General features: G+C 36.2%; 1 protein-coding gene across 1 annotated transcript in view; it reads left to right on the top strand.

The window, feature by feature from the left end:
• LOC137633096 (putative per-hexamer repeat protein 5) overlaps positions 1 to 15,793 on the top strand; it is a 66,485-nt gene that overhangs the window by 13,961 nt on the left and 36,731 nt on the right. Inside the window, exons 8-12 of the mRNA XM_068365257.1 lie at positions 4,967 to 5,050; positions 5,351 to 5,458; positions 7,187 to 7,258; positions 14,464 to 14,547; positions 14,836 to 14,943. Of these exons, the coding sequence (XP_068221358.1) occupies positions 4,967 to 5,050; positions 5,351 to 5,458; positions 7,187 to 7,258; positions 14,464 to 14,547; positions 14,836 to 14,943 (456 nt within the window). The remainder of the gene's footprint in view (positions 1 to 4,966; positions 5,051 to 5,350; positions 5,459 to 7,186; positions 7,259 to 14,463; positions 14,548 to 14,835; positions 14,944 to 15,793) is intronic.

Here is a 15,793-nt window from a genome sequence, read left to right as displayed (position 1 = left end):
AATCATTTGTTACTTTCCGCAAGTAAGCGAAAAGGGGTTCTATTGGCACTTCATGAAAAATTGGTAATGTTACTCCATTAAGTAAAATCATTTGATGTAGGTAAAGTCACGCTGATTACTGCATAATACCAGTAAAATTTTAGAATGTCTTTTATCATAACATCTAAATAGGTATACTGAACATACCATGTGTTCTCTAGATCGATATTTAGCTTTCGTAAAAGCCCTGAAGCACGGGATACCCTCCAATGCTATGCAGAAATCCCTTGATTGTGGTCAGGAAGTTCAAATAATTAGCCTTTATTTAGCACTCCATTTAATCATGTTAATCGTGATGCCCTTGCTTTCAAATTCAAAACATTAGGATTGGGTGGGTCTTTTTTATCATAATTATTGAACTTTTCAGTAATTGGTCACATAGAGTTGTTGTTGATGGATACCATAGTCAATATAGGAATGTACTACCTGTTTTTCCTGAGGGTAGTGTTCTTGGCCCATTACTATATACACATGATATGTAGTTTGGCCCAGTAAACAAGCTCGATACATATGCAGATGATGATACTCTCTTTGCAACAATTCCATCTCCTGAATGTAGATCTGGGGTTGCTGAAACCTTAATAGAGCTCTAGCTAAAATTGGTGCATGGTGCAAATTATTGGGTATAAAGTTGAATCCTAACAAAACTCTAAGTATGATTGTAAGTAGGTCAAGGATAGTGGCTCCTCAACATCCGCATCTCAGTATTGATAATGTTTCTTTAACTTTGAATGCGTCCTAAAATTTTAGATGTGATTCTCAACAGCAAATTAACCTTCGAGAAACACATTAGGTCTGCGTCTTCTTCAATTGCACAAAAAATGGCTTCTAGACAAAGTATTTTAAGATTTTCGGTGTTCAATCTATTCTGAAGAAGTGTTTTAATTCTATCATTCTGCAGTGTTTCAAGTATTGTTCTCCTGTCTGGTCTTCAGCTGCCGAATTTCATCTTAATTTGTTGGACAGGAACATACAGCCTATGAAATTTCTTATTGCTTGATATAGATTTTAATATCTGGTAGCATCATTCAATTAGTTTGTTATGCATGGTACACAAGATTTTCATAATTCTGGTCGTCCTTTACATTCAGAACCATCCTTTTCGTAATACTAGGAATGCAGTTTATTCTAATAGTTAGGCCTTATCCATCATAAGCCTTAATATTGCGCAGTAATCTAAATATTTTATTCTAGCAAGGACAAATTTCTGGAATGATCTTCCTAATCTGGTAGCTAAACCAGTGGAACTTCAACAGTTCAGATTATCAGCAAATATTTTTATGATGAACAGGCTCACATAAGTCTCTCTTTATAGTTTATATATGAAAGATATTTTAATGGTGTTACTGTTCTTAAAAAATTGTTGTAATTGTTCATTACTTCTTTTGTAGTTTATTTCCTAATTTTCTTTCCTCGTTGGGCTATTTTTCCCAGTACGAGCCCTTAGGCATGTAGCATCCTACTTTTCCAAAAAGGGTTGTAGGTCCGCTAGTGATAAGTAATAATATTGTAGCAAATGCGGTGCTATTCTACACCCATTATTATATTTTTTAATATGGTCTTCATCTTGATAAAAAGAGCAAAATATATTAGTTACATTGTTTTATATATAAGTATTTAACAGGAATCTAATTATTGAGTGAATACTTTGCAACATGAAAACACCTTAAGATACTACGGTCCCTTTCACACTAGCTGCCTGACGAAGTAGTCGACTGATAGGTAGAATGGATTCATTTACATCTTTACGGTTTTATCTGAGGCACTCTCGACCCTTGTTCGGCCTTGCATTACGTGTACGACATCCCACTCTCTATTGCCGGTGCCACAAAAGCACACAATATTTACGAGCATCTACAGTAACCGATGGCTATCTTCATGATTGGACCAAGATCTAGTAAAAACTGGTTCAGCACTCACAAACAGAGATGACGTCATCAGAGCTCAAGCCTGGCTTCCAAAACCCTATTCTTTTTCCATGAACCGGTTTAATATAAAACATATGCCCCATTGACGTCACATTTCCCACCAGCTAATAATTGTTGGACCTGATTCCTAGTACTTGGACTGGACGTCTGGTTATTTTTTTCACGTATAAACATGGATGAAGATATTGATGTAAATCTAAAATCCTTAATAGAGGCTAATTCTTTAATATGGGATTAGCATCTAGAAATTTATAAATGTACTTTACAGGTAGGTAACTTTGAAAAATTTTAAATAGGGTTAACACATGATCATTACTATAAAGGTAAGAAAGTATAAAATCAATAAAGAAATGATACATATAAACACATTATATATATATATATCTATATCTATCTATCTATCTATCTATCTATCTATCTATATATATATATATATATATATATATGAATATATTATCTATATCTTAATTAATAATACACATAAATTATATATTTTTTATATATAATACATACAACAGCATTTTGTAGATTGGTCACTGTGAGATATCTATCTATCTATCTACCATGACACTTCTACCATTTTTTGAGGTAGCCGACATAATTGATAACAAAAGGGGATTTTTCTTCTCTCCGTTCTTCCCTGCCTGACGAGGAGTTCAACCGAGTTTCGTTGGTACTGCTACCGGGCCACAGGCCACCCTCCCCAGTTATCTAAGACAATTGAAGCTTTAAATGCTGGATCCCCTACTGCAGTTACGTCAGTGGTCACCAAGTGGAAGCAGCAGGACCTATTGCAACTGTGTCACAATCACTCACCATTCATTAATATTTCTCGCATAATCTTTAGCCTCTTTACATTCATTTTAGCCTTCTATTCTTTGCAATTCCTTTCACTGGCCCCCAGCATTTTACATCCTTCATTCACTCTCTCATGTACATCTGCTTCCACTTCACCATCTGCAACAACAACAGACGTTAAGTACTTAAACGGATCTACTTCCTCAGTAACTCTCCATTTAACATGATATTCAATCTAGCACCAACTTCCTCCTCGTGCATATCATAAAGTTACTCTTACCCACATTAACTCTCATCTCCCTTCTCTCACACACCCTTCCAAACTCAATCACTAATTGGACCAGCTTCTCCTCCAAGTCTCCAACCAATACGGCATTCATCTCTCTTACAGCTCTATCAACAAAAAAATTGAACAACCATGGCGTCATCACACATCCCTGTCTCAGCCCCACTCTCACTGGAAACCACTCACTCACTTCATTTCCTATCCTAACACACACTTTACTGTGTATAAACTTTTCAATTTTTGCACACTGAAGTTCATAAAGTTGAAATACAAAATTACTTATGGATGTTGGGGTTACGCCCTACAAAATACACATACCACTTACCAAATTATTATTATTACTCTATAAGCTACAACCTTAGCTGGAAAAGAAGGATGCCATAAGACCAGGGGCTCCATCAGGGAAAAATATCCCAATAACAAAAAGAAATAAGGAAAAAATAAACCATATGAGATATATTTAACAATTGATAAAATACTTTAAAAATATCAACAACAAAATATAAAAGTCATATTAAACTATGAAAAGATTAATATCAGCCTGTTCAACATAAGAACATTTGCTGTAAGTTTGAACTTATGAATAAGTAAGATATGCCATTGTGACCGAAATCATAAGTTATATTCTCCCTTTTTCCATTTGCAATCACATAGATATCTTAGATGTTTGGGAATTACTGCAAAGTTTATCATTATTTTGGACACTTTTTATTAGAACTGATCATTTTATGAGAAATGTTTTACCTTTTCCTTCCTGATATTGAATTTTTTTTTTTTTTAAATCATGAATAAAAGCTAGATTTGGTTTTCAATTCTCCTTGGCAATCAAATCCAAAAAGAACTACACAATTACAAGAACTGGAACTAGCATAGGAACAATTATAAAAAAATTACCAATACTATGGTAGGCTACACCAATGGAACTATATTAAATTCGACGCTGGATAAAACCAGTCATTACCTCTGGTAACATTGTATGAACTATGTCAACAATGCTTCAACGACTACTAAAAATTACCCCAGTCACAACTAGGATGACTAACACTGAAAATATCAGGGAAAAAAATAGAAACTTGCAAACATCACACGAACTACCTCTTGTAGCATGTACTGCCTCTTGTAGTATGTACTAAATCTTGTAGCATGTACTAAATCTTGTAACATGTACATTACTACCACTAATGCTAAAAAACACCAGAGCAACACAGACCACATTATTATACATCAAAGCTTGAGGTGAATGTCTCTTGAATACAATGTTTCTTATTGTATTTCAAATTGACTTATCTGCCCTATTTTTAATCCAATCTTTTGTAAATGATTCATTTCTCCATCAATTTTAGTTGGATTATCTCTTACTGGATTTGCTCCAGATACCATTTTTGATGTGATTTATCAACTGTTTTATTCCTCAACAACACTGAATACGATTTATGTCTTGTAATCAATTATATTCACTATTTCTTAGTCTGATAAACATTAATGTTTATAGCCTTGTTCATATATGTTACTATTTCGAAACTTGGGATATGACAAATATATATTTGTTTTCTCACAAAATTGCAAACAGAAACTTTATATTACTGTAATAATTTTAATAAGAGTTAGAACATCCACTTAGGACATACATTTCTAGGCTTAACCTTCGCCATCTAAGAATTATTTGTTAAAAAATCAATATCCTTGAAAATTAAGGAAAAATTCATTTTTAATGAGAGTTAGAACATACACGTATGGCATAAATTTCTAGATATAACCTTACACATCTAAAAGAATATCTTTGAAATAATTAATATCTTGAAAATGAAGGAAAAATCCACCATAAAGTAATATGAATAGAAAAAAAATCAAAAGAACATGAAAATTATTGTAGCTTTATCATTTATTTATTCAATATATGCATTTTAATTACAAGGATCATCCAGAGATACTAATACTGCTACTACTACAGGAACTACCACTGGTACTACTACAGGAACTACTACAGGAACTACCACTGGTACTACTACTGGTACTACTACAGGAACTACCACTGCTACTACTACAGGAACTACCACTGGTACTACTACAGGAACTACTACAGGAACTACCACTGGTACAACTACAGGAAATACCACTGGTACTACCACTGGTACTACTACAGGAACTACCACTGCTACTACCACTGGTACTACTACAGGAACTACCACAGCTACTACCACTGGTACAACTACAGGAACTACCACTGGTACTACTACAGGAACTACCACTGCTACTACTACGGGAACTACCACTGCTACTACCACTGGTACAACTACAGGAACTACCACTGCTACTACCACTGGAACTACTACAGAAACTACCACTGGTACTACTACAGGAACTACTACAGGAACTACCACTGGTACAACTACAGGAACTACCACTGGTACTAGCACTGGTACTACTACAGGAACTACCACTGCTACTACCACTGGAACTACTACAGGAACTACCACTGGTACTACTACAGGAACTACTACAGGAACTACCACTGGTACAACTACAGGAACTACCACTGCTACTACCACTGGAACTACTACAGGAACTACCACTGGTACTACTACAGGAACTACTACAGGAACTACCACTGGTACTACTACAGGAACTACCACTGATACTACCACTGGTACTACTACAGGAACTACCACTGGTACAACTACAGGAACTACCACTGGTACTACCACTGGTACAACTACAGGAACTACCACTGATACTACCACTGGTACTACTACAGGAACTACCACAGCTACTACCACTGGTACAACTACAGGAACTACCACTGGTACTACCACTGGTACTACTACAGGAACTACCACTGATACTACCACTGGTACTACTACAGGAACTACCACAGCTACTACCACTGGTACAACTACAGGAACTACCACTGGTACTACCACTGGTACTACTACAGGAACTACCACAGCTACTACCACTGGTACAACTACAGGAACTACAACTGGTACTACTACAGGAACTACCACTGCTACTACTACGGGAACTACCACTGCTACTACCACTGGTACAACTACAGGAACTACCACTGGTACTACCACTGGTACTACTACAGGAACTACCACAGCTACTACCACTGGTACAACTACAGGGACTACCACTGGTACAACTACAGGAACTACCACTGCTACGACTACAGGAACTACCACTGCTACTACCACTGGTACTACTACAGGAACTACCACTGCTACTACCACTGGTACAACTACAGGAACTACCACTGGTACTACTACAGGAACTACCACTGCTACTACTACAGGAACTACCACTGCTACTACCACTGGTACAACTACAGGAACTACCACTGCTACTACCACTGGTACTACTACAGGAACTACCACTGCTACAACTACAGGAACTACCACTGGTACAACTACAGGAACTACCACTGCTACTACTACAGGAACTACAACTGCTACTACCACTGGTACTACTACAGGAACTACCACTGCTACTACCACTGGTACAACTACAGGAACTACCACTGCTACTACTACAGGAACTACAACTGCTACTACCACTGGTACTACTACAGGAACTACCACTGCTACTACCACTGGTACAACTACAGCAACTACAACTGCTACTACCACTGGTACAACTACAGGAACTACCACTGCTACTACCACTGGTACAACTACAGGAACTACAACTGCTACTACCACTGGTACTACTACAGGAACTACCACTGCTACTACTACAGGAACTACCACTGCTACTACCACTGGTACAACTACAGGAACTACAACTGCTACTACCACTGGTACAACTACAGGAACTACCACTGCTACTACCACTGGTACAACTACAGGAACTACCACTGCTACTACCACTGGTACTACTACAGGAACTACCACTGCTACTACTACAGGAACTACTACAGGAACTACCACTGCTACTACTACAGGAACTACAACTGCTACTACCACTAGTACTACTACAGGAACTACTACCGCTACTACCACTGGTACTACTACAGGAACTACCACTGGTACTACTACAGGAACTACCACAGCTACTACCACTGGTACTACTACAGGAACTACCACTGCTACTACTACAGGAACTACCACTGCTACTACCACTGGTACAACTACAGATACTACCACTGCTACTACTACAGGAACTACCACTGCTACTACTACTGGAACTACCACTGCTACTACTACAGGTACAGCTGAATCTATGGCTTAAACTACGCCCAGGTTCGACTGCAGGAAATATCATCGGCACAACTTCAACCGTTTCCAAATGCATGTTTCAATGACACAGTCAATAAATCATTACTTCACTGCAGTTTCTGCTGATTCTAATTTCTGATTAAGAATCAGTTCAGTTTAAATGAGCAAACCTTCCTACTATTCCGATCCTGCTTGACTACTGACTTATTAATAACATGACGTTTTTCTTTTAAAAGAAACATTTTTTGGGGGACATTGTTTGCATATAAAACCAAAGTTAACACTGGCATGAAATTCACTTTTTAATGTTATGTAGAGAATATATCAAAAACAAAATTACCTAATCATACTTTCAGTAAGGATGCCAGATAATTCATAATCAATCAATGAATCAATCATACTTACAGAATAGATGGCAGAATGTTTCCTTTAATTGAAGTAATATATTTCTACCTTTTTTCTAAAGCATAATTACTGTTGGATTCTTTGCTTGATTATGAATTATTATTATTTTACAAGTGTCCTTGAATATTACAAAGAGTAAAAATATCATCACAAAGACAAAATTGTGATATTTGTATTGTATTTTTCTCTAATTGTTTTTTCTTTCGTATCTAAGACCCTTTCGATGGATAGTTTCCTTTATAACTTGTCCATCATTTATTAAATCTGGAAACGTCCATCATTACTTTATAATTATATCAGTATTGCTGCATCATTTATATACTATTCTTATCCCCTTTAGTTATATATAAGTTCTTTTTTTTACTTAATGTACTGAATATATTGGTTTCAAAACTGTTGTAAAAAGTAAAACGAATCTATTGGTGGATCTTCTATTCAGGTGAAATAACAAAATCCTCTAAAGAAAAACTTTCTAAAAATGAAAACCTTTAGTACTTTACCAGATACTTCTTGATCATATTTTCGATGCCACCTTTGTTCACAAACACTATAAAATATATACGTAGAAAAATTGAAAGAACCAACACCAAAGAAACTAAATTATCTAAAAAAATGATACAAGATTAAGGGAATGATTTCTATTAAAAACCACATTTTTAACCACACAGTAAAAAACGTAAGCAGAGTAATGAGAAACTTGATCATCCTCATTCCTGTTTTCCTGAGGCTAAACCAACTAATTTAGCTTTTTGATCTCGTGAAATTAAAGCTCTCATGATGGTCCTTAATGTTCAGGGAGGTGTAGACCAAAATGATATTTTTTCCTTGTTTTTTATAAAGACTGCACATTTCTTTGCTTCTGAATTATTTGTTACTTTCCGCAAGTAAGCGAAAAGGGGTTCTTTGGGCACTTCATGGAGAATTGGTAATGTTACTCCAATATCTAAATGCGTTTGACGTAGGTAAAGTCAAACTGATTATTGCATAATTTCAGTAATTCCCATATTATTCAAAAATTTAGAATGTCTTTCGTCATAACATCTAAATAGGTATACTGAACATACCATGTGTTCTCTAATTTGATATTTAGCTTTCGTAAAAGCCTTGGAGCATGGGATACCCTCTGTAGCATCTCCAATGCTATACAGAAATCCCTTGATTGTGGTCAAGAGGTTCATATGATTGGCCTTTATTTTAGTACTGCATTCGACCATGGTAATCCTGATGCCCTTGCTTTCAAACTGAAAACGTTAGGATTGGGTGGGTGTTTTTTATAATAATTATTGAACTTTCAAGCAATTGGTCACATAGAGTTGTTGTTGAGGGGTACCATAGTGAAGATAGGAATGTACTACTTGTTGTTCCTCAGGGTAGTATTCTTGGCTCATTACTATATATTACATACACATAACATGTAGTTTGGCCTAAAAAAAAAAGCTCGTTGCATATGCAGATGATGATACTCTCTTTGCAACAATTCCATCTCCTGAATACAGTTCTGGGGTTGATGAATACCTTAACAGAGCTCTAGCTAAAATTGGTGCATGGTGCAAATTATGGGGTATGAAGTTGAACCCTACCACAACTCAAAGTATGATCGTAAGTAGGTCAAGGATAGTGGCTCCTTAAACCCGAATATCAGTATTGATAATATTTCGACAGCAAATTAACTTTTGAGAAACACACTGGGTCTGTGTCTTCTTCAATTACACAAAAAATGGCTCATTGAGAAAGTTTTTTAAGATTTTCGGTGATCAATCTATTCTGAAGAATTGTTTTAATTCTTGCATTCTACATTGTTTCAAGTATTGTTCTCCTGTCTGGTCTTCAGCTGCCGAATTTCATCTTAATTTGTTGGACAGGAACTTACAGCCTATGAAATTTCTTATTGCTTGATATAGATTTTAATCTCTGGTAGCATCGTTCAATTAGTTCGTTATGCATGGTACACAAGATTTTCATAATTCTGGTCGTCCTTTACATTCAGAACCATCCTTTTCGTAATAATAGGAATGCAGTTTATTCTAATAGTTAGGCCTTATCCATCATAAGGCTCAATAGCACAGAATTCTAAATGCTGTATTCCAGCAGGGACAAATTTCTGGAATGATCTTCCTAATCTGGTAGTTAAACCAGTGGAACTTCAAAAATTCAAATTTTGCAGCATATGTTTTTACTTTGAAATGGCTGACATAAGTTTCTTTTTATAGTTTATATATGAGAGATGTTTTAATGGTGTTACTGTTCTTTAAAAAATTGTTTTAATTGTTCATTACTTCTTTTGTAGTTTACTTCCTAATTTTCTTTCCTCATTGGGCTATTTTTCCCAGTACGAGCCCTTAGGCATGTAGCATCCTACTTTTCCAAATAGGGTTGTAGGTCCGCTAGTAAAAAGTAATAATATTGTTGCAAATGCAGTGCAATTCTACACCAATTATTATTTTTTAATATGGTCTTCATCTTGATAAAAAGAGCAAAATATATTAGTTACATTGTTTTATATATCAGCATTTAACAGGAATCTAATTATTGAGTGAATACTTTGCAACATGAAAACACCTTAAGATACTACGGTCCCTTTCACACTAGCTGCCTGACGAAGTAGTCGACTGATAGGTAGAATGGATTCATTTACATCTTTACGGTTTTATCTGAGGCACTCTCAACCCTTGTTCGGCCTTGCATTACGTGTACGACATCTCACTCTCTATTGCCGGTGCCACACAGGCACACACTATTCACGAGCATCAACTGTAACCAAAGGCTATCTTCCTGACTGGACAAAGATCTAGTAAAAACTGGTCCAGCACTCCCAAACAGTGATGACGTCATCAGAGCCAAAGCCTCGCTTCCAAAACCCTATTCTTTTTCCATGAACCGGTTTAATATAAAACATATGCCCCATTGACGTCACATTTCCCACCAGCTAATAATTGTTGGACCTGATTCCTAGTACTTGGACTGGACGTCTGGTTATTTTTTTCACGTATAAACATGGATGAAAATATTGATGTAAATCTAATATCCTTAACAAAGGCTAATTCTTTAATATGGGATTGGCATCTAGAAATTTATAAATGTATTTTATAGGTAACTTGGAGGTAGTAGGTTGGCCTGGGCACCAGCCGCCCGTTGGGATACTACCGCTAGAGAGTTATGGGGTTCTTTGACTGGCCACACCGTACTACATAGGACCGTTCTCTTTGGTTACGGTTCTTTCCCTTTGCCTACACAGACACCGAATAGTCTGGCCTATTCTTTACAGATTCTCCTCTGTCCTCATACACCTGACAACACTATGGTTACCAAACCATTCTTCTTCACCCAAGGGGTTAACTACTGCACTATAATTGTTCAGTGGCTACTTTCCTCTTGGTAAGGGTACAAGACACTCTTTAGCTATGGTAAGCAGCTCTTCTAGGAGAAGGACACTCCAAAATCAAACCATTGTTCTCTAGTCTTGGGTAGTGCCATAACCTCTGTACCATGGTCTTACACTGCCTTGGGTTAGAGTTCTCTTGCTTGAGGGTACACTCGAACACACTTTTCTATCTGGTTTCTCGTTCTCTTGTTTTGTTGAAGTTTTTATAATTTAAATAGGAAATATTTATTTCATTATTGTTACTATTCTTAAAATATTTTATTTTTCCTTATTTCCTTTCCTCACTGGGCTATTTTCCCTGTTGGGGCCCCTGGGCTCATAGCATCGTGCTTTTCCAACTAGGGTTTTAGCTTAGCATTTAATAATAATAATAATAATAATAATAATAATAATAATAATAATAATAATAACAATAATAATAATAATAATAATAATAATAACTTTGAAAGATTTTATATACGGTTAACACATGATCATTACTATAAGAAAAAGAAATTATTGAATCAATAAAGAAATTATACATATAAACGCATTATATATATTTAATATATATATATATATATATATATATATATATATATATGAATATATTATCTATATTATAATAATACACATAAATTATGTATATCTTATATATAATACATACAACATCAATTTGTAGATTGGTCACTGAGAGATATCTATCTATCTATCTACCATGGCACTTCCACCAATTTTTGGGGTAGCCGTCATAAATGATAACATAAGGGGATTTTCATTCTCTTTGTTCTTCCCTGCCTGACGAGGAGTTAAACCGAGTTTGGTTAGTACTGCTTTCCTCTTGTACTTCTCCTATCAACACATGCATTCATCGCCTTCTTCAGCAGATGCCTATTTTCATTCTCTCTACGTGGCCAAACCACCTCAACATATTCATACCCCTTCTAGCTGCTAATTCCTTCCTTGCACTTGTTCTCATGCTCGCTAGTGCATTCTTAACTCTAATCGAGATACACCAGTCATACTCCTTAGACACTTCATCTTGAACACTTTCAATTTCTGTCTCTTCGTCACTTTCACCCGTCACCAGTACGATCCATAGATCAGAGTTGTTACTTTCATCTACCACACTACGATCCATAGAACAGAGTTGTTACAATCACTCTCTCATACAAATTTTCTTTACATTCATTTTAGCCTTCTATTCTTTGCCATTCCTTCCACTGGCCCCCATCACTTTACATCCTTCATTCACTCTCTCATGTACATCTGCTCCGACTCCACCATTTTCAGCAACAACAGACGCTAAGTAATTAAAATGATCTACTTCCTTAAGTAACTCTCTATTTAACATGACATTCAATCTAGCACCACCCTCCCTTCTTGTGCATCTCATAAACTTACTCTTACCCATATTAATTCTCATCTTCCTTCTCTCACACACCCTTCCAAACTCAATCACTAATTGGACCAGCTTCTCCTCCAAGTCTCCAACTAATACAGTATCATACGCAATCAAGAACTGATTCACCTCCACTCATGATTATTCTCTTCTATCAGTTTCAACCCTCGATCAACCACTCGAGCATTCATCTCTCTTACAACTCTATCAACAAAAAAAATGAACAACCATAGCGTCATCACACATCACTGTCTCAGCCCCACTCTCGCTGGAAACCACTCACTCACTTCATTTCCTATCCTAACACACACTTTACCAAGTATAAACTCTTAAATTTTTGCACACTGAAGTTCAGAAAGTTGAAATACAAAATTCCTTATGAGTGTTGGGGTTAAGCCCTACGAAATACACATACCACTTACCAAATTATTATTATTACTCTATAAGCTACAACCTTAGCTGGAAAAGAAGGATGCCATAAGACCAGGGGCTCCATCAGGGAAAAATATCCCAATAACAAAAAGAAATAAGGAAAAAATAAACCATATGAGATATATTTAACAATTGATAAAATACTTTAAAAATATTAACAACAAAATATAAGTCATATTAAACTATGAAAAGATTAATATCAGCCTGTTCAACATAAGAACATTTGCTGAAAGTTTGAACTTATGAATAAGTAAGATATGCCATTGTGACCGAAATCATAAGTTATATTCTCCCTTTTTCCATTTGCAATCACATAGATATCTTAGATGTTTGGGAATTACTGCAAAGTTTATCATTATTTTGGACACTTTTTATTAGAACTGATCATTTTATGAGAAATGTTTTACCTTTTCCTTCCTGATATTGAATTTTTTTTTTTTTAATCATGAATAAAAGCTAGATTTGGTTTTCAATTCTCCTTGGCAATCAAATCCAAAAAGAACTACACAATTACAAGAACTGGAACTAGCATAGGAACAATTATAAAAAAATTACCAATACTATGGTAGGTTACACCAATGGAACTATATTAAATTCGACGCTGGATAAAACCAGTCATTACCTCTGGTAACATTGTATGAACTATGTCAACAATGCTTCAACGACTACTAAAAATTACCCCAGTCACAACTAGGATGACTAACAATGAAAATATCAGGGAAAAAAATAGAAACTTGCAAACATCACACGAACTACCTCTTGTAGCATGTACTGCCTCTTGTAGTATGTACTAAATCTTGTAGCATGTACTAACTCTTCTAGCATGTACTAAATCTTGTAACATGTACATTACTACCACTAATGCTAAAAAACACCAGAGCAACACAGACCACATTATTATACATCAAAGCTTGAGGTGAATGTCTCTTGAATACAATGTTTCTTATTGTATTTCAAATTGACTTATCTGCCCTATTTTTAATCCAATCTTTTGTAAATGATTCATTTCTCCATCAATTTTAGTTGGATTATCTCTTACTGGATTTGCTCCAGATACCATTTTTGATGTGATTTATCAACTGTTTTATTCCTCAACAACACTGAATACGATTTATGTCTTGTAATCAATTATATTCACTTTTTCTTAGTCTGATAAACATTAATGTTTATAGCCTTGTTCATATATGTTACTATTTCGAAACTTGGGATATGACAAATATATATTTGTTTTCTCACAAAATTGCAAACAGAAACTTTATATTACTGTAATAATTTTAATAAGAGTTAGAACATCCACTTAGGACATACATTTCTAGGCTTAACCTTCGCCATCTAAGAATTATTTGTTAAAAAATCAATATCCTTGAAAATTAAGGAAAAATTCATTTTTAATGAGAGTTAGAACATACACGTATGGCATAAATTTCTAGATATAACCTTACACATCTAAAAGAATATCTTTGAAATAATTAATATCTTGAAAATGAAGGAAAAATCCACCATAAAGTAATATGAATAGAAAAAAAATCAAAAGAACATGAAAATGATTGTAGCTTTATCATTTATTTATTCAATATATGCATTTTAATTACAAGGATCATCCAGAGATACTAATACTGCTACTACTACAGGAACTACCACTGGTACTACTACAGGAACTACCACTGGTACTACTACTGGTACTACTACAGGAACTACCACTGCTACTACTACAGGAACTACCACTGGTACTACTACAGGAACTACTACAGGAACTACCACTGGTACAACTACAGGAACTACCACTGGTACTACCACTGGTACTACTACAGGAACTACCACTGCTACTACCACTGGTACTACTACAGGAACTACCAAAGCTACTACCACTGGTACAACTACAGGAACTACCACTGGTACTACTACAGGAACTACCACTGCTACTACTATGGGAACTACCACTGCTACTACCACTGGTACAACTACAGGAACTACCACTGCTACTACCACTGGAACTACTACAGAAACTACCACTGGTACTACTACAGGAACTACTACAGGAACTACCACTGGTACAACTACAGGAACTACCACTGGTACTACCACTGGTACTACTACAGGAACTACCACTGCTACTACCACTGGAATTACTACAGGAACTACCACTGGTACTACTACAGGAACTACTACAGGAACTACCACTGGTACAACTACAGGAACTACCACTGCTACTACCACTGGAACTACTACAGGAACTACCACTGGTACTACTACAGGAACTACTACAGGAACTACCACTGGTACAACTACAGGAACTACCACTGGTACTACCACTGGTACTACTACAGGAACTACCACTGATACTACCACTGGTACTACTACAGGAACTACCACAGCTACTACCACTGGTACAACTACAGGAACTACCACTGGCACTACCACTGGTACTACTACAGGAACTACCACTGATACTACCACTGGTACTACTACAGGAACTACCACAGCTACTACCACTGGTACAACTACAGGAACTACCACTGGTACTACCACTGGTACTACTACAGGAACTACCACAGCTACTACCACTGGTACAACTACAGGAACTACAACTGGTACTACTACAGGAACTACCACTGCTACTACTACGGGAACTACCACTGCTACTACCACTGGTATAACTACAGGAACTACCACTGGTACTACCACTGGTACTACTACAGGAACTACCACAGCTACTACCACTGGTACAACTACAGGGACTACCACTGGTACAACTACAGGAACTACCACTGCTACGACTACAGGAACTACCACTGCTACTACCACTGGTACTACTACAGGAACTACCACTGCTACTACCACTGGTACAACTACAGGAACTACCACTGGTACTACTACAGGAACTACCACTGCTACTACTACAGGAACTACCACTGCTACTACCAC

The sequence above is a fragment of the Palaemon carinicauda genome, chromosome 42 (genome assembly GCF_036898095.1).
Source record: "Palaemon carinicauda isolate YSFRI2023 chromosome 42, ASM3689809v2, whole genome shotgun sequence".
NCBI lineage: Eukaryota > Metazoa > Arthropoda > Malacostraca > Decapoda > Palaemonidae > Palaemon > Palaemon carinicauda.
This window is presented reverse-complemented; position numbering and strand designations above follow the sequence as displayed.